The sequence below is a fragment of the Cavia porcellus genome, unplaced genomic scaffold (assembly GCF_034190915.1).
Source record: "Cavia porcellus strain 051 isolate PalLab524CR breed Dunkin Hartley unplaced genomic scaffold, mCavPor4.1 scaffold_13, whole genome shotgun sequence".
NCBI lineage: Eukaryota > Metazoa > Chordata > Mammalia > Rodentia > Caviidae > Cavia > Cavia porcellus.
Genome location: NW_026947496.1, coordinates 17,899,234 through 17,921,557, shown reverse-complemented (window position 1 = coordinate 17,921,557; position 22,324 = coordinate 17,899,234). Strand labels below are relative to the sequence as shown.

At 47.7% G+C, this 22,324-nt stretch overlaps 1 protein-coding gene across 10 annotated transcripts in view; it reads right to left on the bottom strand.

Annotated features, from left to right (window-relative positions):
• Positions 1-2,102: 2,102 nt before the first annotated feature.
• Positions 2,103-22,324, bottom strand: part of Phactr1 (phosphatase and actin regulator 1) — a 508,872-nt gene continuing 488,650 nt past the window's right edge. For all 10 annotated transcript variants that reach the window (XM_063259891.1, XM_063259893.1, XM_063259894.1 and 7 more), the window contains 5 exons: positions 16,138-16,193; positions 11,211-11,272; positions 6,715-6,855; positions 5,642-5,718; positions 2,103-4,892 (listed from right to left, as the gene is read on the bottom strand). In XM_063259891.1, coding sequence (XP_063115961.1) covers positions 4,877-4,892; positions 5,642-5,718; positions 6,715-6,855; positions 11,211-11,272; positions 16,138-16,193 — 352 coding nt within the window. In that variant the 3' untranslated portion in view covers positions 2,103-4,876. The remainder of the gene's footprint in view (positions 4,893-5,641; positions 5,719-6,714; positions 6,856-11,210; positions 11,273-16,137; positions 16,194-22,324) is intronic.

The following is a 22,324-nucleotide window of genomic DNA, read 5'->3' as shown; positions in this document are numbered from 1 at the left end:
TGACAGTAGCTTTGGGATGAGGATTCCTGGGGGGCTGGGAGAGGGTCCCACACCGGTCACCTCTGCCTGGGGAAAGGGTGGAGCCACCATCTTTCTCCTTTTTGGGTCCTTTTCCTTCTCTTTGTCAAAGCAGAGCCAATTGGGAGTGCTCTCAAAATTTTGTTTCATTTTTGCAGTATCAGGGATTGAACCCAGGACCTTCACAATGAGCTACATGCCCAGCCCTTTAAAAATATATTTTTTTAAATTTCTTTTTGCAAACAGGTTCTAAGCTGCTATATTTCCCAGGCTGGATTTCAATTTGAAACCCTCCTGCCTTAGCCTCCCCGGACAGGCGTGTTACTAAACCTGGTGAAACCTTTTCACGGCCCTCGGAAATCCAGTCAGGTTCTGGATATTAAGCTTATTAAAACCCTGGAGCCTCTGGAAGTGAGGAAAGGTCAGGCAGAGGGAGACACTAGGCCAGGAGCTGAGGCCTCTCTGGGAATCACTCACCTCTCCCGCTGGGGCCACTTCTAGTCTATGGCCAGGCCTGCACAGTGGACGTGTGGGGCCTGGACACTTGTGTGCACCTGCAGGACTCCAATATCTGGCAGGGCTTTGCTGCTGTCCCTCAGCAAAGAAGCAGGTAGTGTGCGCGGTCACTCGGAGACCCCAGCAGCCTCTGGAGCTTGTTAGGTGCCGAGGCCCGGCCCGAGGCACAAACAGCTTAATAAGAGCCAGGTGAGGGGCTTGAGTGTGAGGTCCCTCTTCCCCGAGCAGCCTCCCCTGCTGGAGGCCGAGGTCCTGTGCCCAGCAGCTTCGCTCACCTGAAATCCAGCCCCTCAGGAACTAGAGGTCACTTGCAGAAGCTCTTCGCCTCACAGAATGCTCTGGTTTGTTGAGAAGGAGATTTAAGCACAGTGTTCTAGACTTGGGGTTTGAGTCCAGGGCTGCGCCCCCTCTATGCCCAAACCCAAAGAGGTTCACATCCCTTGTGTAAACTGGATAATGCATTGCACAATACTGCACTGTCTCATGTATTTTAAGCCATCTCTCGGTGACTTACAATTCCTAGTACACACTTGGCATCAGCAGCTGCACCCTGCACTGCTGAGAAATCACAAGGAGAGAATCGCACATGTTCAGAATCAGTACAAAGTTTTCCCGCATGCTTCTGGTCCATGGTTGGATGAATCCACAGATACAGAGGTGACTGTACTTAAAGTGAAGTGTTCCAGGGCTTTCCCTCAGGGGCAGTGACACTCCCTAAGACACCCCAGATAATGCTGCTGCGGGTTGATTTATTCTCGTTATTCCCAGGCTGTCTCAGGACAAAGATTGGCCAAGACATTTTTGGTAAATGTGGAGGAATAAGCTCTTAGCATGCAAGGCTTCCAGAAAGTTAATTTCTGTGAGATGAACTTCCCACTCGCCTTATATCACCAGATACCTGAGGCGGGCCTGGCCCTTGCCTGGCTGGTGCTATTTTGTCAGTAAGCTGAGGTCCCCCTTCCCCACAACCCCCTTCCCCAGCCCAACTGAATCTTTTTGGGGTTCCTGCCGGCAGATGATAAAACACACAGGAGTCAAGACTTTTTTTAAGACTTTTTTTTTTGGTTTGTTTTTAAAGAAACTGCATACATCATCAGAGACAAACAATAATTTAAATACCATGCAGTTTCTGTATGTACAAAACCTAGGCCATAGAGATCCAGTTTAATTTGTATTCTATGTACACCACCTTCCTCATACAGCCATCATCTGATAAATTAGAGCCCGGGAGTGCGCGGATCGAGGGTCACCACACCCACTCACCCCTATACAGAGACAAACTATATACACCCAGGGGAGCAACTGCGGAAAGCAACCAGTTTGGGGATGAACAGACAGATGGCAAGAAAAAGTCCTTGAAGGTGACCTTTGCCCACCGGCTGTGCATGGGGAGAGCCTGAAATTCCATTCATCGAAGCAACACACCACGATTTTTCATTCTGCAAAGATAGACACTTGTTTGTAAGCAGGAGGAAAATAAACTCAGAGCGTTTCATCACGTGGACCGTCACATTGTTTGGTTTCTTCCGTCTGATGGAAAGGCTAATGCTTTACAAGTTTTACAGGGCTTTGGGATGAAGTTACCAGGAACTTGGAAAAGGCAGGTAGGCCGGCTGCAGTCTCTTCAGTCACTGAGATGGAGATGGATTGCTGTCTTACTTTGAGAGGGAAACGTGATTTGACATATTTCAAATTTTCCCTCTCCCCCTAATTCTATGACATATTGCTCAGTTGGGGATGTATGCACTCAGAAATAACCTGGCTTGAAAACTGTAGGCTTTTTTTTTTTGTTTAAAGAAATGCATTTTAAGCCCATCTATTTTTTTCTTTTCTTTTTTAAGCCACCTAATTAATGTCAGTTTATCATCTTGGAAAGTAACACAGATGGCTTCTGTTGTCACAAGACTATGGCCAAAAGAAATGTGAGAGATCTTTCTAGAGACCTCAAGGTTTTAAGACAGAGACAGAAGAGGCCCCAGCCTGCAGGCCACAGAGGGTGCTAAGTCAACAGAACTGCTTAGAAATAGCCAGTCCCAAAGGCAGGTGACTTCCCAGGGTGTGGGACGTGCACCCCTAACTCAGCGGTGACTTCTGAGAAGGGTGCCCTGCAGGGAGAGGAGTGAACAGTGCCCTCCATCTCTTTATGCACCAAGTGGGCTGCAAGCCCAGGGCTCCTGGGGCACATGTGCTGGCTGGTGGCTGCCTGTGGGGAGGTCCCTTGGAGCCTTCTATTCCCAGGGAACCTGAGGGCCCAGAACCACGCCCAGCAGGGGAGAAGTCCAGGTGACTTCTAAGGACTGAGTTCCCTTAGGACTCACTCCTGGCCAGGAAAAGCCCAGCTGTCAGGGCAGTCACACTTGAGCTCCAGGTGCCAGCTGCGGCTCAGCTGTGAGCTAGGGGAAGTGCAGCCCTGGGCCAGGCCTGGCCTGGTGGATGACCTGGCTGGGACACACGCACACTTGCCGGCCCCACCTGCCCTCAGGATGTTCAGCGAGAAAGCACGAGTCTTCCGTTCTACCATTTGCACATTCAAATGCCAGTAAGCCTTTTGGGAAGATGCATTCACAGCCATGCTAAAATCCTGACTGTGTTTTCCCTGAATACCTCTCTGACTACAGGAACCATTCAGATTCAACACCCAAAGAAAACAACAAAGGGGGAAAAAAGAGATCTAGCGATGGGGTCCTTCTGGGGCTGGGCAGAGGCCGGCTAGCTCTGGACCTCGGGAGGTCACAGCGGCTGGGGGTGCTGTCCCCAGAGCTGCCCTGGGCTCTCTACAAATCTCCCAGGCTCCTGGGTTAGGGCTTCCCTGGAGCCAGGGAATTCCAGGGCCTGCTTGCTGGGTGCTGTGTCCTAAGACTGGCTCCTGCTGGGCTTGGGGTGAGGACTTGATTCTTTCCAGGGTGGCCAGGCTAGCATCTTCTTGATGCTGAGCATGTGTGGTAGAGAGTAAGTCATCACCCAGAATAACCTGGTGACTCTGGAGCCAGCAGAGGAGACCAGGCAGAGCCCTGCCCCGAGAGCCTGAGAGCCAGGTCTGCAAGAAAAGCAAGAAACCCTGCAGCAGGCTACTTCGGGGTACCTCTTAGGGCTTGGGGTGCATGTCCCTCCCCCATTGCACCCCAACCCTCAGTGTCTCTGTTAACAGAGCATTGCTTTTCTGGGGCTCTGGGGCTCAGGACAGTTGGAGCCACATCTCCGCTCATCCAGTATCTCAGGAGAAGGGGAGGAATCTCCTGGGACAGTTGCGGAGGGAAGGCCAGGAGCAGGTGCATCTGGTGTCTGCCCCACAGTGCACATGGCAAATTCTGAGCTTTTCCAGAGAAATTCCTAGTGCAAAGAGAGGAGAGTGGAAGGCCACTGAGTGGTGCTGGAGGGCTAGGCTCCTGGAGCCCCTCTTCCAGCCCATCTTCCAGGAATGGTTTCTGGCCACCACACACTGGCCCTATACCCTGAAGTCATTAACTTCCAAGCCACGCAACTGCTGGCCTAGAGGTACACAGGAAGATTAAAAACAGTGGCCAAGCAGAGTTTCTGGGCCCAGCCTTTCTGTCCCCTGCAGGGTCCTCGGCTCCTATGCATAAACACCAGGGGATTCCTTAGCGGTGGTGTTATATCACCCATGACACTGAGCTTTCTGAACTTGCATGAGTGAATGAATCTGCACTGAGAAGGTGACAATTTTCCCTTGGGAAACCACAGCCTCCTGGGAAGCAGCTCCCCCTTGGTGGAGGGGACAGGGACTACCCAGAGTCAGCCTGTCACAGCTATCCATATGCTGGGACCAGTGAGCCACACACACCCCAGAAGAGGGCAACCGAGGGTGCAGTGTCCCCCAGCATCACCCTCCTTGGGGACCCTGAAACCAGATGCCACGTTGGGACTAGTGCCGAGTCCAGGAGGCCAGCCAGATCTCCAGCTCTGCACAGTCACTCCAAGGCCAAGCCCACCGCCTCCGCTTGCTCTGGATGCAGGTGACAGTCCCATGTGCATGAGGAAGGGGAGTGTTGGAGCTGGATGAACGGGGTGCCTGCTGGGCCTGGAAGGAGAGGATGAGGCCATGCCGACTCTGGGAGGTCTTCGGCCCGGGCCCCAGCTGCACAGTGGGACATGCGTTGGTACCCGAAGTGGCACCAGCAGCTCTGACCGTGGACTGGTCACCGCCATGTCTTTGCACATAGAATCCTGATTGTTTCCTTTTATTTTTCTTCTTTTAAAAAAAAAAAAAAAAAAGGCAGTTCAGAAGATTTACACCGGAACGGGAAGTGAATAATGCCAGCACTTATGGTTCTTACAGACTTATGTTTGGAAGCCAGCAGAGCGCTCGGGAGGAACCCCACTGCTAAGGTCGGTGAAACCTGGGGACACAAAGAACCAAGTCAAGACACAGGTACTGTCCAAGGTGTGGGCTCATTGAGACGACCTTCCGGTCCTCAGCTGCTCTGGCTGTGACAGGGATGGGGCCTGGGAACTTCAAGGTGAGCCCCTCCAAACTCATCTCTGCTCTTTGGCTACAGTGACCACCCAGAGGGCCCATCCTATGCTGGCAGCTGGATCCAGCAGTGGGCAAGGTCACCTGTCTCTGAGTGCTGGCCCTAAATACTTGGTAAGTCCTGTTCCTCTAAGTGTACATCAAAGGAGAGGAAGTAGAGTTAGGACAATGGCTTTGTCACTAGCCATGTGAACTTACATGAGCCTCTTAGTGCCCCCGTGCCTCAGTTTCCCCACATGATGTCACACAGGAATGTTGTGCAGAATGACACAGAGTAATAGAAGGGAACTTGCTTTGGAAGTCCCACGTAGATGTGGTATTTTGCCCAGCTTTGACTCTGCTATGTGCATGTACATTGGCAATGAACTTTTCTCCTTAGTTTATGGTTTTACAAGCACTCACTGGGGTTTGCCCTCGCCGGATCATCTGGCCAGGGCTGCAGAGCTCTTTGCCTCATTTCAGCAATGTTGCAGTGGAACTAAGTGTTTCCCTTTCTCTCCTCTGCCCTGCGCCCACCAAACCACTCACAACCCGGAAACAGGTGACAGGTTTGTTTGGAAGTAAATATTGCAATTTGGGGGAAATAAATCAACAAACAAAACCCTGAACACTAACCTTGTTAAGTGCCTACTCAGTTCATGGACTTCCATTTCAGTGCTTTTAAACTCGTTGAGCTCCTTCCGAATGGCAGCCTGGGGTGGAAGAGAGCCGTCAGTATGCAGAGGAGGGAGGCAAAAGGGGGATCCCTGCACATGTAATGATTTTTATTTCACATGTAGTAATATTTTTTCTTCTGCAAAGCCATATAAACAAGTGAAGTGAATTCTTTCCACGGAGAGGGAAATAAATGACCTTTAGAACCTTCTAAGAGTTCCCTTCTCAGGAGAATTGGTGAGGGTCTGAGGCAGCGAGGCAAATACAATTTTAGCTTCTTTTGCTTTTATACCCAGGACAATGCCCCAAACACAGGTCTGAGAGGTTCGAGGTCCAGGAGGTCCGAGATAGGTCTGGAGTCTGCTCTTGAACAGTTCTGGGCCTGGACCAGCCCTGTTCCGTCTCTCTGAGTGCAGACTTCGGTGCTATGGTTTGAACATGTTTCCCACAAGTGCATGTGTTGGAACCTTAATTCCAAGTGCAACCATACTGAGAGACATGAGAGTTCTTTAGGTCATTAGGAGGAATTAATTCCTTGCCCCAGGGACTGGATTAGTCGCAGAGAGGGGCTGTTATAAAGCAAGGCCGCCCTGGTGTCTTCTCTGTGGCATGCTGCTTCTCTCTCCGACTTCCGCCATCTTAGCAAGCAGCACAGGGCCCTCACCAGATGCTGCTCCAGACCTTGGATTTCCCACCTCCAGAACCAGGAGACTAAACTGGTTTCTTTCCTTGTAAATTGGAACGGACTCACATACTCTGTTATAGTAACAGAGAATGGGCTAAGGCATCGCCCCTCCTCTTCCTGTAAATCAGGCACAGTGTTATGCTGTCTTGTGCCTGCTCGGTGAGGGGAATCTACCCAGGGACCTGTGCAGGCTAGCTGGAGTCCTGGGGAGAGGTGCTGGGGAGACAGCACTGCGAGAAACAGGCTTGGGGGGGCCCACCGTGGGGCTGGCAGCTAAGGCCTTGCTGCTCTCCTGCTGGGCTCCCCGAGAAGCCCCGTCCCCTGCCTCCCCTTGGCCCCCTCTGCTTACTTTGTCGGCAGCAGTGAGGCGGGTCCATGGCTTGTCTGCCCTGCGGTCATAGTCTTGAGCGTCAGCCACCTCCACGTAGTCACTGAAGCGGATGAGGATCTTCCTTTCCCGGAGCTCTTCCACCGTGGGCCTCTGACTGAGCTGCAGTGGAGGACAGAGAGGGCCCAGTCAACCAGAGGAGTATGGACCATGAGGCCCCATCCATGGTAAGTGAGGTCCAGAGGGGAAATCAACGCATCAGTCCCAACTCCTGGATTCAGGCCTGTTTCAGGTGATAGCCGGGGGGCGGGGGGCTCCCTGCACACAGCGCTGCTGTTTCTGGATCTTCTGGAGAAGCTCGTTTTACTATGTGGATGTGGGTACCTGTTCTTCCCCTATCAGGTGACAAGCACCTTATAGGAGGATTTTGTCTCATTCTGGATTTGAGTCTATTCTTAATTTAGCACTCTCTGCAAGGTGGGTTTGTAATGCATTTTACCTGTAGGTGCACATGTGTGTGTGCATGTGATGCTGCATGTTTTAGACACATAAAAAAGCTAAGTGTGAACAGCATGCAAACTCCAGCATACACAGGGATGGGAATGTGTTGAGAGTTTTCAGAGCAAACATTACTAATGGTCTCCTCAAGAAGGTCAACTGCATGGTCAGCTAACAAACACAGGGCCAAGAGAACCCAGTGCAACGCCACAGTCATGCCAAGGCAGGTAGGGCTGGGCTTACTGTGGCAGGAATGAGGAATGAGATGATCTTTATTGAGCCCCCTCTTGATATTCCTCACCCCCTAGTACCCCTCCTCTGTCCTTTCACAACACCAGGCTTGCATTTTCTATTATCTCTTCCTGCTGCAGGTTTATGTCTTCAGGAACGACAGTCACTCTCTTTAGGATACTGTCAATGCATGTTCAGCCAGTGTTGTGTAAAAACAGTTCTTCTTCCCAGTCCTACGCTGTATTTAATGGGGTTAATAGAAGATGGAGTCTGACAGTCTTAGCCCTCAGACATACAAAATAAATGCACACAAGTCCAAGCCATCCTGACTGTGGCACAGCTGCCTGACACCCTGGGCTGGGGCTGGAAGGTGCCATCTTGCTGCCACATTGGTGAACACAAGAAGAATGTCTGCTGCTATCCAGCAGAGCTGTGTCATGCATCACTGAGTCCTGGAGCAGGACAGGGGTGGACAGCCAGTAGCTCCCTCTCAGCCAGTGGTGGGGGTTCCAGGGATCAGAGGCCTTGCAGCTGTCAAGCTGTCCACTTGCCTAGACTCCATGCAGCTTCCCTCTAGTCCCTTCTAAGTAGCCCTGGGTTTTGCCAAGCCAGGACGTTTAGGCCTCAATGATGGTCTGTTGCAGAAACGCATAGGTTTCCTAGACTTAGCGGTGGTCATTGTAAACAAAATGACAGTCATCTTGACACCGAAATGTGGGTAGAAAATGTGGAAAGTTTGCTCTATAATTAAAAGACATAAAAACACTGAATATTTACCTGGTATTTACCCCAGGTAAGTAGATTGCTACTCAAAATTCCCAGTTTTTGTGTTTTAGGACTAGTGGTGTTGACTCCAGGCTGTTGGACAAACAATATTCTTCAATGTGTGCAGTGACTGGAAAAAGTTGCTAAGGTCTGAGTTTGCATTTGTCTCCCTGGAATCATGATCTGGATGGTACTAACAGCTTGTCTATGGCAGAGTCTGGTAGTAATGGAAACCTCAATGTAAGCTCTGAAGGGCAGGGACATCTACTTGTGTCTGAATCCTATGGGGCCTCAGACACTATTGCCCCAAGTCAGGAAGGTACCATGCCCATGCACAAGAAGGGAGTGAGCCAGGACAGATCCAGCCGCTGCCTCGGTGATCTCAGGTTGAGTGTGGACCTTGGTACTAATGGAGCAGCCAGGTCCCTCCTCCATATGCATGGGCTTATCCCCCGGATCGTATGGAGCTTAGCATATGGACCCTGTGGCTAGTGGCAGCCTTGGGTACCTACAACTTGAGGTCATTCCTTGGATGCTGAGGAAATCATCTTTGAGGCCAAAGTCAGGTTTTCTGTGCATAATGGGCTGGAAAAAGGGGGAGGCAGTGATCGGTAGTGCTTGTATCAATCTACAGTAGCAATAATACCATGGACAAAGAACAGCTAAAAAAATAGAGTAAATTAACTGAGAACCAAATTCTACTCTGTACAATCTGACCCCTTGGTGCATTTCTTTCCTTATCTTTTTCTCCATCTTCCTTCCTCCCATCTATGGCTGCCTGCATGCATCCATCCATTTACCTATTATTTCTTTTTTTTGGAGCAGAAGATACTCACTTTTTTTTAAAGAATATAACGTTTATGTTATTTTCAATTTGGCTGCCCAAAATAACTGGTCTGTTGCTATCAGCATCAGCCACTGAGTTTTATTTTTCTCACTAGCACATTAAAATTAAATAGAAACTTATTGAAGAAATTTTGGGGCTGAGGAGAAGTAAATGAAAAGCAGTCACCAGCCCTGGCATCTGGCCTTGGTGTGATAAAGGCTCAAGAGGGAAGACTTGCCTACGGCCAGGACATGAAATGAATTTTCTATATGCTGGCAGGTGCCCCGTCTCTGGGCCATGAACAGATGGGTGGAAAGCTGCTTCCCATTCTCTGGTCTTTTCCTTACAGTCTTCCTATGCTCAGGTTATTCCTGGCTGTTTACTCTGCTGCTTACTGTTCCGCCATCTTTCCGGAAGCTGCTCAGATTATTCCTAACTCCTGGAGTCAATGCCCAGGGAGGGCAAATGCTAGGATTACAAGGCCATTTTTCTGGGTGTGGGGAGGAAGGAGAGGAACCCAGGGGCAATGAGGCAATTATCCTATCTTGGGGACCTGTAAGAACTAGAAGTCCATCCTGGAGCCACCCTAGGGAAGATGGGAATTTCTTTTCCATTACCACATTATGCAACTCTTCAGGTTTCTCTCAGCCAGATCATATGATCTTTCTTTAACAGATAAGAACTGAATATACGTCTAAGTAATTTCTATGACATTTAGTAAGCAACCTTGAAGTTTCAGAGACTTTGTTAGTTCCAGCCATGAACTCCATGAACCTGATGAAAATCAGATTAAAAATATTTTTTTCAAATTTCTAGAACTTTCTGTGCCAGAAATGAGAAGGTATTACTGGTCTCTTTCTTACATGCCCCTAAGTTCAAGGGCATACTTAGAGCAAGTGAATATATCTCTCCTGTTCAGACTCTCCTGTTCTCCTGTTCATGGCTCAGTCTCAGGAATAAATGCATGCTGGGTCCAAAGTCTGGATGGTTTGAGATGCTGAGGGACAGATCTTGACTGGCGTAAGAGCACCAGGATGAACTGAGGTCATTTTGTTCTTATCCTAGTGACCCCCAGGGCAACACCAGCCAGTTGCCCATTGGTTCAGGCCCTTATTTGTCTTGCTTCTTTTAATTGGGTTGGCACTTGGCTGGTCATCAGAAGTTTAGGATACGATGCTTAGGGTGTGCTGAGAAACAGAAATAATCCCTTTAATAATTTGTACAACATTTCAGGACCACTGAATTTCTTGCTTTGCATAACATTTCTAAGCAAAGTAATCCACTAATAAACCTTTTAAAATCTAATTGGTCTCATCACTGTCTTTAAGATTTGAGTATTTTTTCTAAGATGATCACAGTGGGAGGTTGATTGAAAACACGTTAGATAGAAGGTAATGTCATTTCTTGTGTCATCAATTAATTAAGCTTTTCAATATCACCCAGGAATAGCCTCAAATTTATTACTCAAGAGGCCATCTCTTGAGTATGAGATCTCTGTGGGTCTACACTGTATTGCTAAACCATCTATTTTTGGGTTAAAATATGTGAAAGTTCCAGCTTTTATGATCTTTATGTAAGTACTTTAAAAACATCTGCATCAATGTTATCTGCACGTCTGGCATTTTCTTAATCCAATAATTCACACTGGATTTAACATAATCCAGCCAAATATTCTTAAGCCCTAACTGGTAAGGCATAGTATTGGGAAGCAAAGAAAATCCACATTTTCCCAGGCAAATGACCACGGCAAATTGACAAGTCATATTTAAATTACTATTTTGATGATGAATTTCTGATGGGCTGATGGGGTTGTAACAATTTTTTGTGTGCTGGGGACTGAACTCAGTCTGATGAGCATGCTAAGCCTGAGGTATACCACTGAGCCACATCCCCGGTCCCTTTAATGAAATTGTAAAAACAAAATATTTAGTGTAGCTGAAAATACAATGTGACAGACAGCAAGTTGTGGGGCTGGTGGGTGTCACAAATTAAGCTGGAGTGAATGTTACCAGCCGAAAAGACCCCTGCACAGGTTCCCCAGGGAGAGTTCACCTGGAGAATTCTTGGAGGTTAAAAAGCTTTGCACTCCAATACCCGCAGTGGGGAACCAAGGAGCCATATGGCTTCAACGCCACCAAGGCACCAGAGGCAAAGCACCCTCTCCTGGCCCAGCCCTCTGCATGCAGAACCTTCTCACCTTTCGTGTTAACCGCCTCTTGATCTCTCTTTTCTCCTCTTGTTCCTCTTGTTCATTCCGAGCTGAAAGAAATATCAAAGATGCTTTTGACTTTAGTACACACGGGAGCATCCCCTAGGCCTCAGCAGGCTTTAGTCCAAGTATTTCAGCTTGAAAAGAGGGAGAGGACACTGGTGCCCCCTTCCCTAGCTACATCTGCCCGTGGGGATGTTCCCTAAACTGACTGCACTGTTTCAAGGGGGCAGCCGACAGGTGACCTTTACATTTTTTAAAAATGTCATGTAGGGTTTTGGGTCCTAAGCAGACAGACTGGGCTGAGAACTGTGGCTGGAGGGCTAGGGAGCCAGGCCTTGAGAGATTGTGAGGCTCTCTTCTGTGGGGTCCCAAGGGCCTCACTCATGCCCTTGGAGCCTCCCAGATGCCCTTGGAGCCTCCCAGAAAGGGCTCATTGGATGTGGTCAGGGGCACAGGTGGGGGAACAGAAAGTGGACCTCCACTTCTGCCACCTCCATGGCCAACAGCAAACCTGAGGCAGGCTGCACCACCAGGGATTTCAGAGGCTGCCCACCTCTCTCAAGCCCTAATTCCATGAATTCTTTGCATCTTCCAAGGAGTCTGCAGAACAAGTGTGTGGCCATGGTGTGGGACATCACTGCCTGCTTTTTGACTTGCCAGGAAGGTCTGAGGAGCGGACTGTGGAGCCTGAAGGTGCTCCGCTCAGTGTGTGGGTGACTTACTCAGCCACAAGGATTTTAAGAGCCGAAGGTAAGGGGGTCTGGGAAGGGAGCAGAGATTTGAGGGGCAGAGAACTTGTGCTTATTTCTCTGGCTCAGCCAACTGAATGATCTTGGGGTAAAGGTTTCACATCGGGCCTTGGAAGGAGTCTTTGATATTTATGGAAATGTATCTATCAGCCTAGTGTCACCTGACTTGAAAAACACACTGACACCAGTGAGCGGCTCAGAAGACCTTGGGTTTAGAATGGCACTGGTGTAGGAGCCACAAGTGGATTCTGGCCCAGGGTGTGTTAAGATGGTTTGGGACTCCTGTCTCCTCGTTTTGTTATCATGGCTGTTGAGTTATGTTTTGAAAACTTCATGAGTTTGCTTGCTTGCCATTTAGTTGTGGCTTCTGCTGCTCCCAGGCCAGGCCAGATCTTTACAAGGGGGAAACCGCTGTGGCAATGGGGGTGGGATTATCTGATGAGCTGTCCTGTCCTTCACTCTTGCCACTGAGACCACAGGCAGCTGCCTCCCACTGGGACAAACAGTGGAGCCCAGAGCCAATTAATACCTAAAGGGATCACAACTTTGTATAAGGGCAGTGCACAAAATGCCCACATTCTATCCTGGCATCGGTCAGCAGGCCCCCTCCACCCCCCAGTTCCACCATGGAATGCTCCTTTCTTTGGATGTAAAGATCCTCTCTCCCATAGTTTTCTTTGGAAATGCAAATTTCTCTTTGGTAAAACCCATTAAACTAGCCAGCCATTCATAGATTGATATGAATTTATCAGAGATCATGGGGAGAGAGACAGCAAGAACCAGGAGAGAACACAGGATGCAAATTTCTCTGGCATAAAATATGGGAATTGGTCGGCCATTAATATCTTAACTTATCAAAGAATCAACTGGAAGACAGATAGCAAGAACTGGAAGAAGGGAAGGCAGACAGCTATGATTGCAGGTGGGAGAAAGGAGAGAGGGAGAGTTTGGGAGTCTGCCCCAGGGATAGCCTGAGAGCAGTTGGTTAAAATTCACAGGGGTCACAGAAGCCACCACACTTGGTTTACAAATGCAGATCTGAAAGCCATAGGGATATCCAGGTGGGCATGGTGGGACAAGCCTGTAATCCTAATGTTTGGGAGGCTGAGGCAGGAGGATCACTGTGAGTTTGAGTGCAGCCAGGGCTACAAAGTGAGTTCAAAGCCAGTTTGAACTGCATAGTGAAACCCTGCCTCAAAAAAAAAAAAAAAAAAAAAAAAAAAAAAGCAAGAAAGCCCCAGGGAGTTCAGTAACCAGTCACACCCTCCATGGTTAATTAGTTAGATAAACAGTTCAGCTCTCTGCCTTTTCCTGCCGTTAGGCTTTGCTTGGGGCCTGGCCCACCTTCTCATCAGTGGGGGCCTCAGATTCCAAACTCCTCACACCCATCCTGAGCCGAAGGTGGCATTCCTTGCCAGGGCTGAGAGAGCCTGGAGCCCCTGTTTCCTTTGTATGATTCCTTGGTCCCTCTGAGAGGAGGGATCCCTAGCAATGGCTTGCAAAATCCAAAACTTTAGTTAAAAATCCAGGGTGGTGGCACATGTCCAGAATCCTAGCACTCTGGAAGCCTGAGGCAGGAGGATCGAAAATTTGAGCGCAGACTGGGTAACTTTGTGAGTTGGTAAGACCCTGTTTCAAAAGTGAAAAATAAAAACCGGCTGAGAATGTAGCTCAGTGCTAAGGGCTTGAGTTTACTCTCCAGTACTGCAAGACAAGCGAAGACAAGACAAGGCCATTTACAAACCTAGTGTCAACAATTCTCAGGTAGAGGGTCCCAAAAGAGCTCATTAAACGAATGACAAAGAGGCCAGATGTGGCCTGTTGGGAGGAGGATCTGAGTCTCTCTGTTATATGCACAGGGTCTCCTGTGCATATAACACAGGAGACAGCTGCAGAACACAGGAAGGACTGGGCAGGGTGAGGCTGTGAGGCAAATCAGACCCCCAAGCTGGACCCCAGGCTGGCCTCTCTGGGCCACCCACCCTCCACTTCCCCAGGCCTGCCTCTCCTTCAGTGACTTAAAGCCCAGAAAACAAGATTTGTTTATTTATTTATTTATTTGGTCCTAGGAATGGAAATCAGGACCTCCACACTGAGCTACATTCCAAGAATTGTCTTTATTTTGAGACAGGTCTGCTCAGGCAACTCTCCTGCCTCAGCTGCCTAGATTATAGGTGCATGATACCGCCCTGCTTCACAAAATAATACGCTTTAGAGCAAATTGTTTGAGGGTGCTTTCTTATCCCATTAGACATTTCTTGACTAGCAAGTCGAAGTAGATTAATAAATACAGTTAAAAAATAAAATAATTTAGAAAATCGGTTCCGGGTTGCAAAGAAAAATAAGAACCTATATGAAAAACACAAGTTCTTTTCTCAAAAGTCTCCTGAAACCTGTTTGAATTTGGTCAGGTACTTCTGTAATTTGCAGCTATTGGATCAGAATGAGAAAGAAACAAGAGGATGAAAGCCCGGGAGTGACCTTCAGGTCTTCTTTTCGTGTGAACCTTGCCGCTGCTGGATTTGACTGTTTGCTGAAACCCAAACAGTCTCAAGAGCTCTGCACCCTCTTTGAGCTTAGAAAGAGCTCAAATTCGGAAGCCCCCAAATCCAGTTCAGAAGCAGGAATACACTGTACAGATTCTCACAGGCCACACAGCCAAAGAGCTATGCGTGTGGGTTGGACGAAGTGGGGAGGAAGCCCAGTGGTCTGATTTCTGATTTTAGGAATCAGGGTCTGCCTGTCTTCCTTTCTTCCTGACAATGGATCATTTATAATGCATTGGGTCTCAGTCTGGGCTGCAGAGTGAGACATAACACCAGCCAAATGCTTCTCTGACCACAGTAATCTCTGGAAAGGCTCTAAGGACCCTGTATAGTATAGTAAATTCAGAAACTTATCTAGTTATTTATTTGGTACTGGAGATTGAACCGAGGGTCTTCACACTCAGCAATATTCCCAGCTCTCTCTTTTTTTTTAAAATTTTGAGACAGGGACTCACTAACTTAAGTTGCCCAGGCTGCGTAAGCACTTGCAATCCTCTTGCCTCAGCCTCCCAGAGTGCAGGGATTACAGGCATCTGCCACCATGTCTGGCTGCTTAGAAACTTTTAAGTGTCCTCACAGATGAGCATCACTATCTACACACATCCCTAGCTGCACTGAGCACTAAGGCAGACCTGCCCTGAACACACAGCTCAGCGCTTGGGGGAGGAAGGGGGATGGGATTCCCAGCCAGGTAAGCAGAGGCAGCCTCTGCTCACCGAGACTCCAGCCATAGCCAGTGCTCACCCTCAGCAAACTGGCAAGTGCTGACCCAGTTACGGGGCGTTAGGGGGAAGCCTAGCAAAGCGCAACGGAGAGCATTTTAGGTCGGTTTAAGTGGAAACACCCAGCTGGAGCAGGGTCACACACGTGACAGGGGTGTGTGCGTGTGCACGTGAGCGCATCTGTACGACATGTCTAGAAAACTGTGTAGCACCTACTTCTCTTTTTTGGAGGAAACATTAAGAGGTTGTTTCTGGGTTGGAGGAAAAAGGTCATAAATTAAAGTATATTATTTGTTGATGAAAATGCTTCTTTCATTATTTTGAACTGTAATTTTTTAGCACCAAGTGGCTCCTCCATATATATCCAAATACACTCTATGTCCTGGACCCAACAAGAGGTTCCTATATTTTTCTGCCAGTGGCCTCGGTGACAGCGAGTTTCTCCTGAATGACAGCGACGAACCCCGACAGATGGGCACAAGGCATTTTCTCGGGGAACTGCTACCTCGGATTGCAAACTTGGTGTTTCAAAGGGCTGAGGAGTCTGCAGACAGCTGCCACAGAGACTCGTGTTTTCTAGTCCCCAATGGCAGATGGCTACTTCCCTTGTGTTGGCCAGCAAAACGCTCTTCAGTGTTGTGAAGCCACCTTGGTTAAAAGGTGACCCACCCTCTCCTCCTGGTGGAATTTTTCAGCTTCTCCCTGACTTCAAAAGGGGGAGGTTCTGCAGCCACCAGAGGGGAATAAAACAAGCCTTTGCCCTTTGGTGCACCAGCACCCAGGGGAGGTGTCCAGTGCTCTCCCAGCAGCCCAAGGAGAAGCTCAGTGGCAAAGCACTTGGGAACAAGAAAAGTCACCCCAGAGCATGCAGCACTGCCGGGGCTGAGTCACTCACGTTTCAGGATGTTCCTCTGCTCCAGTTCCTCTGCCGTGGGCCTCTGGCTCAGCCGCCTACGGAAAAAGTCCAGGAGAAGTTTTTGGACCATGTCATAGCCTCCTTGGGTCATTAATCCCCTCAGCCCTTGGAGATGCATGAGGCAGAGCTGGTGGCCGAAGGTCTCCTTCCATCCTGTGCTGCTGACTCTCCTTGCCGCTCCTCAGTTCCTCAATTTCAACCCCAGGCCATTTCAAGCTCTGCGTCATGTCACGCAGGGCTGACCTCCGCCTGCCTTCCCGCCTGCCCCATCCCTCCCTCTCCCTCCCTCCCTCCCTGCCTCTGTTCCTCCCTCCTAGCCTCGCTCCTCAGTGCCCCCAGGCCAGGGGACGAAACTCAGCCTGGACTCTCCTCTTCACAGAAGTTCCTTTCTTTCCTTGTGGCCTGTTCACTTCAGGACCGTGGCCTCTCGCCTTTCCCCCTCTCCCCGAGGTGACAGCCTGCTCCCAGCCACATGAATGCAGACTCAGAACAGAAAGCGACTCATGGTCCCAGGGACCCGCAAGAGAGCGTGTCTGTCTGCAGGGACAATGGCTGCTCTTCTTTCATCCACCCATCACCCCTGGAGCTCATCAGACGTGAAGTGACAAAGGAACAGGCTCAAAAAAATGACACTCCTGTAGCTGGACACCACAGCAAGGGTGCGCACATCAAGATGCACAGGGAAGGCGGGCACAGACAATGGGCGGGTGGAGCTTTGCAGCAGAAGTCATCAGAGAACGGGATGGCATCACAGAGGAGAGCGACACATTTGTACACACGTGAAAGGACACGGACAATCAACATAGAGTGGGCCCGGGCACGGGCAGAGATATATGTGGTTTTGAGGTTGTTGGTGATCACTGAACAACCCCACAATCATTCTGCATTCCTCCTTTATCCACTGGGGTGAAGTGTGTGTGAATGAGAACATTCTGGAAGGAGTTGGAAGCATCTGGAAACCTCCCCTGGGACCTAAGGGGCAAAGAGGAATGCTCTCAGAGTTGGAGGAGGGGCAGTGCTCCCCAAATGTTCCAAACTCACACCTTCAGTTGGTAAGGGGTTCACATCATGGAATCGGAAGGAATGTGCTAGAATGTGAGAAAGTTGCCAGAATCAAAATGGAGTCACTTTTGTCAGACTCCAACCACAAACAACAAATTAAATAAATGAAGCCTGGATATTGAAGGAGAGGATTTCATTCATGCATACATGATAGAATCATTCACAAAAGACTGCACACTGAGGATTCTTGTTTTAAAATTTATCCTATGTTATCTTCATAAATAACTATTATTTCCTGGAGAATTTCAGTCTGTTTCTTGAGAAGTGAAAATAGAAAGTCCATGAAGTCTCCAAGTATGACTCCTTCAAATATAATGGCTGTTAACATTTGTAAAATCTGTAGCACTTTGAAACAGTTGGGAATTTTATTCTAAAATCTTTTTATGTTTGTAAGAAGATTTTGATGGTTACTTGTTTCCTCTTTAAAATGTCTCTGTGGCATAATATGAAATATATTTTTTGTCTCTGGTACCTGTCATATGGCACCCAGAACTCGTGGAATTTCCTGAGTAACTGGAGTGTGTTTGCTTTTCTAGAGTCCTTTTGATCACACATGCATTTATGCCAATGAGATGAGCTATAACGGGGCACTCAGAAAGACTCAAGACAGGGTTGGTCACCAGCATAGGCAGGATCATCTGCCAATTAAAATTCTTTTTTTTTTTGTTTTTTTTGAGATACTGGGATTTGAACTCACGGCTTTTGCACTGATCAACATCCCCAACCCCGTTTTAATTTTTTTATTTTGAGACAAGGTCTTGCTAAGTGGTTAAACTGCCCAGGTGGGACTGCACTTGGTGATCCTCCTGCCTCAGCCTCTTGGAGTGCTAGAATTACAGGGCGGTGCCACCAGGTCCAGCTGGGCCAATGGAATTTGCTGAGTTTCCTGTTGCTGAACACCTGGAGGTACTGGGAGGGTGAGATGGCTGGAAGGTATGGATATTCTGCTCTTTTGTCTTTGCTACCCATTTCTTGGCCCGGCTTTGTATCTGTATCCTTTATAACTTTATAATAAAGTGATAGTAAACCATATGTTTCTCTGAATTCTCTGTGCCACCTGAGCAAATCAAAGCCAAGGACAGGGTTATAGATGCCCCAAGATTTATAGCCAGATGCCAAGAATACGGGCAACAACCTCCTACTCAAAAAAGTAGCCCCGTGTGACGGAGCCCTTACCACGCATGGGTTAACTGAATCATGGGACACCTGATCAGTCTCTCTGGAGAACTGTTTGGTGTGTGGGGAGAAACCCACACATCTGGGCACAAAAGTGTGCTATGTTGAGTGGGAGAGGAGAGAGAAATCAGAGTTTGTTTTTTCATTTACAACCCCGTTAAGCATTCTTGAGCTCCAGTGACAAAGGGCAGCTGTGTGTCTGGAGACTCAGTATAAATAACACTCTCACACTGCAGCAGGAAGCTGGCTATTCCACCACAGAGCAGGGTGGTGTCATAGGTCTGGAATGCAGTTTACAACTCCTCTTTGAATTAACTTCTTAAATGAGCTTTCTCATCTTTCAGTTTATTCTCTTGAGGAATACTTGTTCCTTTTATAAGGGATGCACAGCCACCTTTATGGGGTGGTTTTGAGGCAGGAGATAGGGTGTGGACATGCCCTGCCAATCACAGAAATCCAGGACACATTTGCAGAGCATGGCTTTCAAGCCCTACACCTGGGACCAATCAATTTCTCTGGCACAAAATCAAGCTGACTTTTGATAGGACGGTCTAGATCTGACATCAGCCCTAGGAACAGGGGATACAAACAGACTTCCGCTGTTAACCTCATGGCCACCGCGAACTCTCTCGGTGCTACCTTTCTTGTGTCTCTTGTGCAGTTCTTTGTTCAGGACACCAAGCACCTGAAAAGAGTCTACAGGACCCCAGAATCTGGTAGCTGCTTGGTGATAGTAATACCAGGGCTTCAATGATGCTAGTGTTTCCGGAGTGTGATGTTTTGAACAAGCCCTATAGACACACTCTAATACAGCTAATATTAGGAAGTCTGGCCAGGATTTTGGAGCATGATACTAAGACATGGCTTCAGAATCTTCCCCGATTGGTATCTGATGAGCAGCCCATTGGTTCTGATTCCAGACATGTTGCTTGGTTCTGTGTTTTTGTTTTCCTAGTGAGTCATGTTTGGAGGGAACCAAACTATGAGCGAGTGGACTATCACCAGAGACAATTTTGTTATCAGTGAGGCTGTCTTACAGTCAAACTCACAGGATTTCAAAAAAGGTTCTCCTTTTTTTTTTTCCTTTCTCTTACAAGGATCTGAACACCAAAACTAATCATAGTTTTGAAATGTAGGTAAGCCCTTCAGAAGAGCATATTCTGTAATTCTGTTTTGACTTGAAAATGAAATTCAATAAGACTATGATGCTATCACATTGAAATACCAAATGACCCAGGATCTCAGGAGTTTGCAGGTCTTGGCTTTCTAAAACTACTCACCTTGGACAAGGTAAGCCATGCAAGGCTGATGGTCTTTTCTCCAGAAATAACAAATAATCATTTAATAAGCTAATGTTGATTTAATGCTTCTCATATATCAATACTGTTTCAAACACTGAATTCATTAAACCTGTACCTCTAGATCCTTAACTTAATTCACAGCTGCAAAGTCCCCTTAGCCATACGAGGTTCCTGATTCCCAGATTTGTAGATAAGAACATGGATACTTTGTGGGGAGATAACAATATTCATTTTATCACTGCCACAATGACACCCTGGTCACTAGATGTAACTGGCATCTGATGCACTACACTGACTTTTAAGTGCTCTTTGGCATGGAGACAGTTAATCTTGATTGTCATCTCGGTGGGTTAGAGACACCTAGATGAGGCCCACTGGGTGGGGCATGGGGCTGCAATCTTGGGGACTAGGTCTGGCCTCTGAACCCTGCTTGTTGAGCCCTTCCCCTGCTGTCTGCTTCCTGGCTGCCATGGGCTGAGCAGCCTTCCCCCACAAGGCCCTTCTAGCATGATGTTCCTACCTGGGAGTGAGTCAACCACGGACTGGAGTCTCTGGAACCGTGAGCCAAAATAAACCTCGCCTTTAAATTGTGTGTGTCAGGCATTTTATCCCTGCAACGGGAAAGCTCACTCACCAAGCCATGCTCACAGATCACAGTTTTTTTTGAGGCTGAAAGCCTTTAGACAGGGCAGAGGTGTGGAGGGCAGCCTAATCCCAGTGCTCACTTAAGTCATTCATGGGGAAGGGGACTTCCACCTGTGCTGTGTTCCGCCCCACCATTCCACTTCTCCCCATCCTGGGGCTCCTGAGTTGGATACCTCTGGATGATATAAAGTCATAAGACTCTTTGGTCTTTCTCCCTCTAATCTGCCCTACATGGGCTACAGGCTGCTGAGGGCCATGCCCACTCTTAGGAAATGCACAACCTAGAAGCTTACAGCAGCCATTGTCCTGTCCATGCCAATGCTGGATGAGTAACTTCCAAGGAGCTGGGCCACAGTGAAATCTCCTGCAACGATGAGCTAGGTGTCCAGGCTGTGTTCTCCCACTACCTAGAAGAGACACTGTGGTATATTGCAATGTCTCTGCTTGGCCATGTAGTGCTGGGCCAGGCCAACTCCACTCAGTGGGCATGTGGCAGTGCGTTAGGCAGTGCGAATGTGCAGGAGATAGAGATTCTGTCCTGGTTCTGTCCTGACCCTACTTCCTGAACACCTCTCCACCCAAGTCTCTGCAATTATGTCACCACCCTTGCTGTCAAGACTGTTCTTAGAAATGGGTGCTACATGTAGCAGTTTCCCATATCCATAGGAGTGTCCAAGGCCCCTGAAACCATGGAGAGTACTGAGCCCTGTAATGCACCACATCCTTTAATACACACCTGGGATGTTATTTAATGTGCTCAAGCACAGTATGAGACCAACAAAAATAACTAATAAAATAAGTCATAGCAATATGACATGATAAAATTATGTCAGCATCATCTTTTCAAAATGCCTTACTGTACTGTGCAGAAGCTTTGGACCACAGGTAATGGTGGGAATCTCAAACTTCTGAAAGCTAAACCATGGAGAAAGTGGACAACTATGTAATCCGAAGGGGCCAGCAGTAACCCAAAGCCTCCAAGCCAAAATTCCTTCCTTCCTGTCCTGTTCCTTTCTTACTCCCGCCTTGCTAAGAGATTTAACTAATTCTCTGATTTAAATTAATGTTAATTAAAAAGAAATTTCCTAACTTTGTGTTTAGATATTAATATACTTCTTGGCAAATGAAAGTGTTTCTGAGTTAAAGTTCTTGTGTGTGTGTGTGTGTGTGTGTGCGCGCGCGCGCGCGCGCTTGTATGTGTGGTACTTGGGATTGAATCTTTTGCACTGAATTACACACCCAGATTTTCTTTTTCTTTGGTATTGGGAATTGAACTCATGATCTTGTTCTCACCAGGCAGGTGCTTTGATGCTGAGTTATATCCCCAGCTATCACCAGATTAAAAATTTTTTTAAAAAAATTTTGAGACAGGGTCTTGCAGGAGTCAAACTTTTATATCAAGTGCATTATCCTAAATTAAATGGCTACTGTACTTTCAAGTGATCTTAAATAGCTTTGCTATTACATATGTGATTCTCATTTATAAAATACTTCTGAGAACTAAAATTGTTTCCATGCCTCAGATGATTTCCCCTTTACAGCAGACTATCGCTAAATGATTCCCTATTTCCCATTAACTGAAAAATGAATTCCTAAAAGCCATCTGCTATCAATTGCCATGTAAGCCTCCTATTTTCTTTCAAAATTTAAAGGTGGATCTCTCTTTGACTCGCTCTGTCTCATCTCTCTGTCTGTCCTCTTTGATTCTCTCTCTCCTTTTTTCTTTTTTTTTGAGTTGGAGACTCGTAACATTTCCCTGACTGGCCTTGAACTCCCAGGCCCAAGGGATCTACCTAGTAACTGAGACTACAGGCACACACCATTGAACCCAGCTCTGGTTTTGTCTTTTCTCAAGAAATAATCAAATAAGCCGAAGCTTTCATTTTTTTGCACACAAAAAAGACAAAAACAGGAACAAAAGAGCGTTAAGCAAATGGAAAAAGGTGGGTGCTAGAGGATGTAACAGTCAGATGCCTTGAATA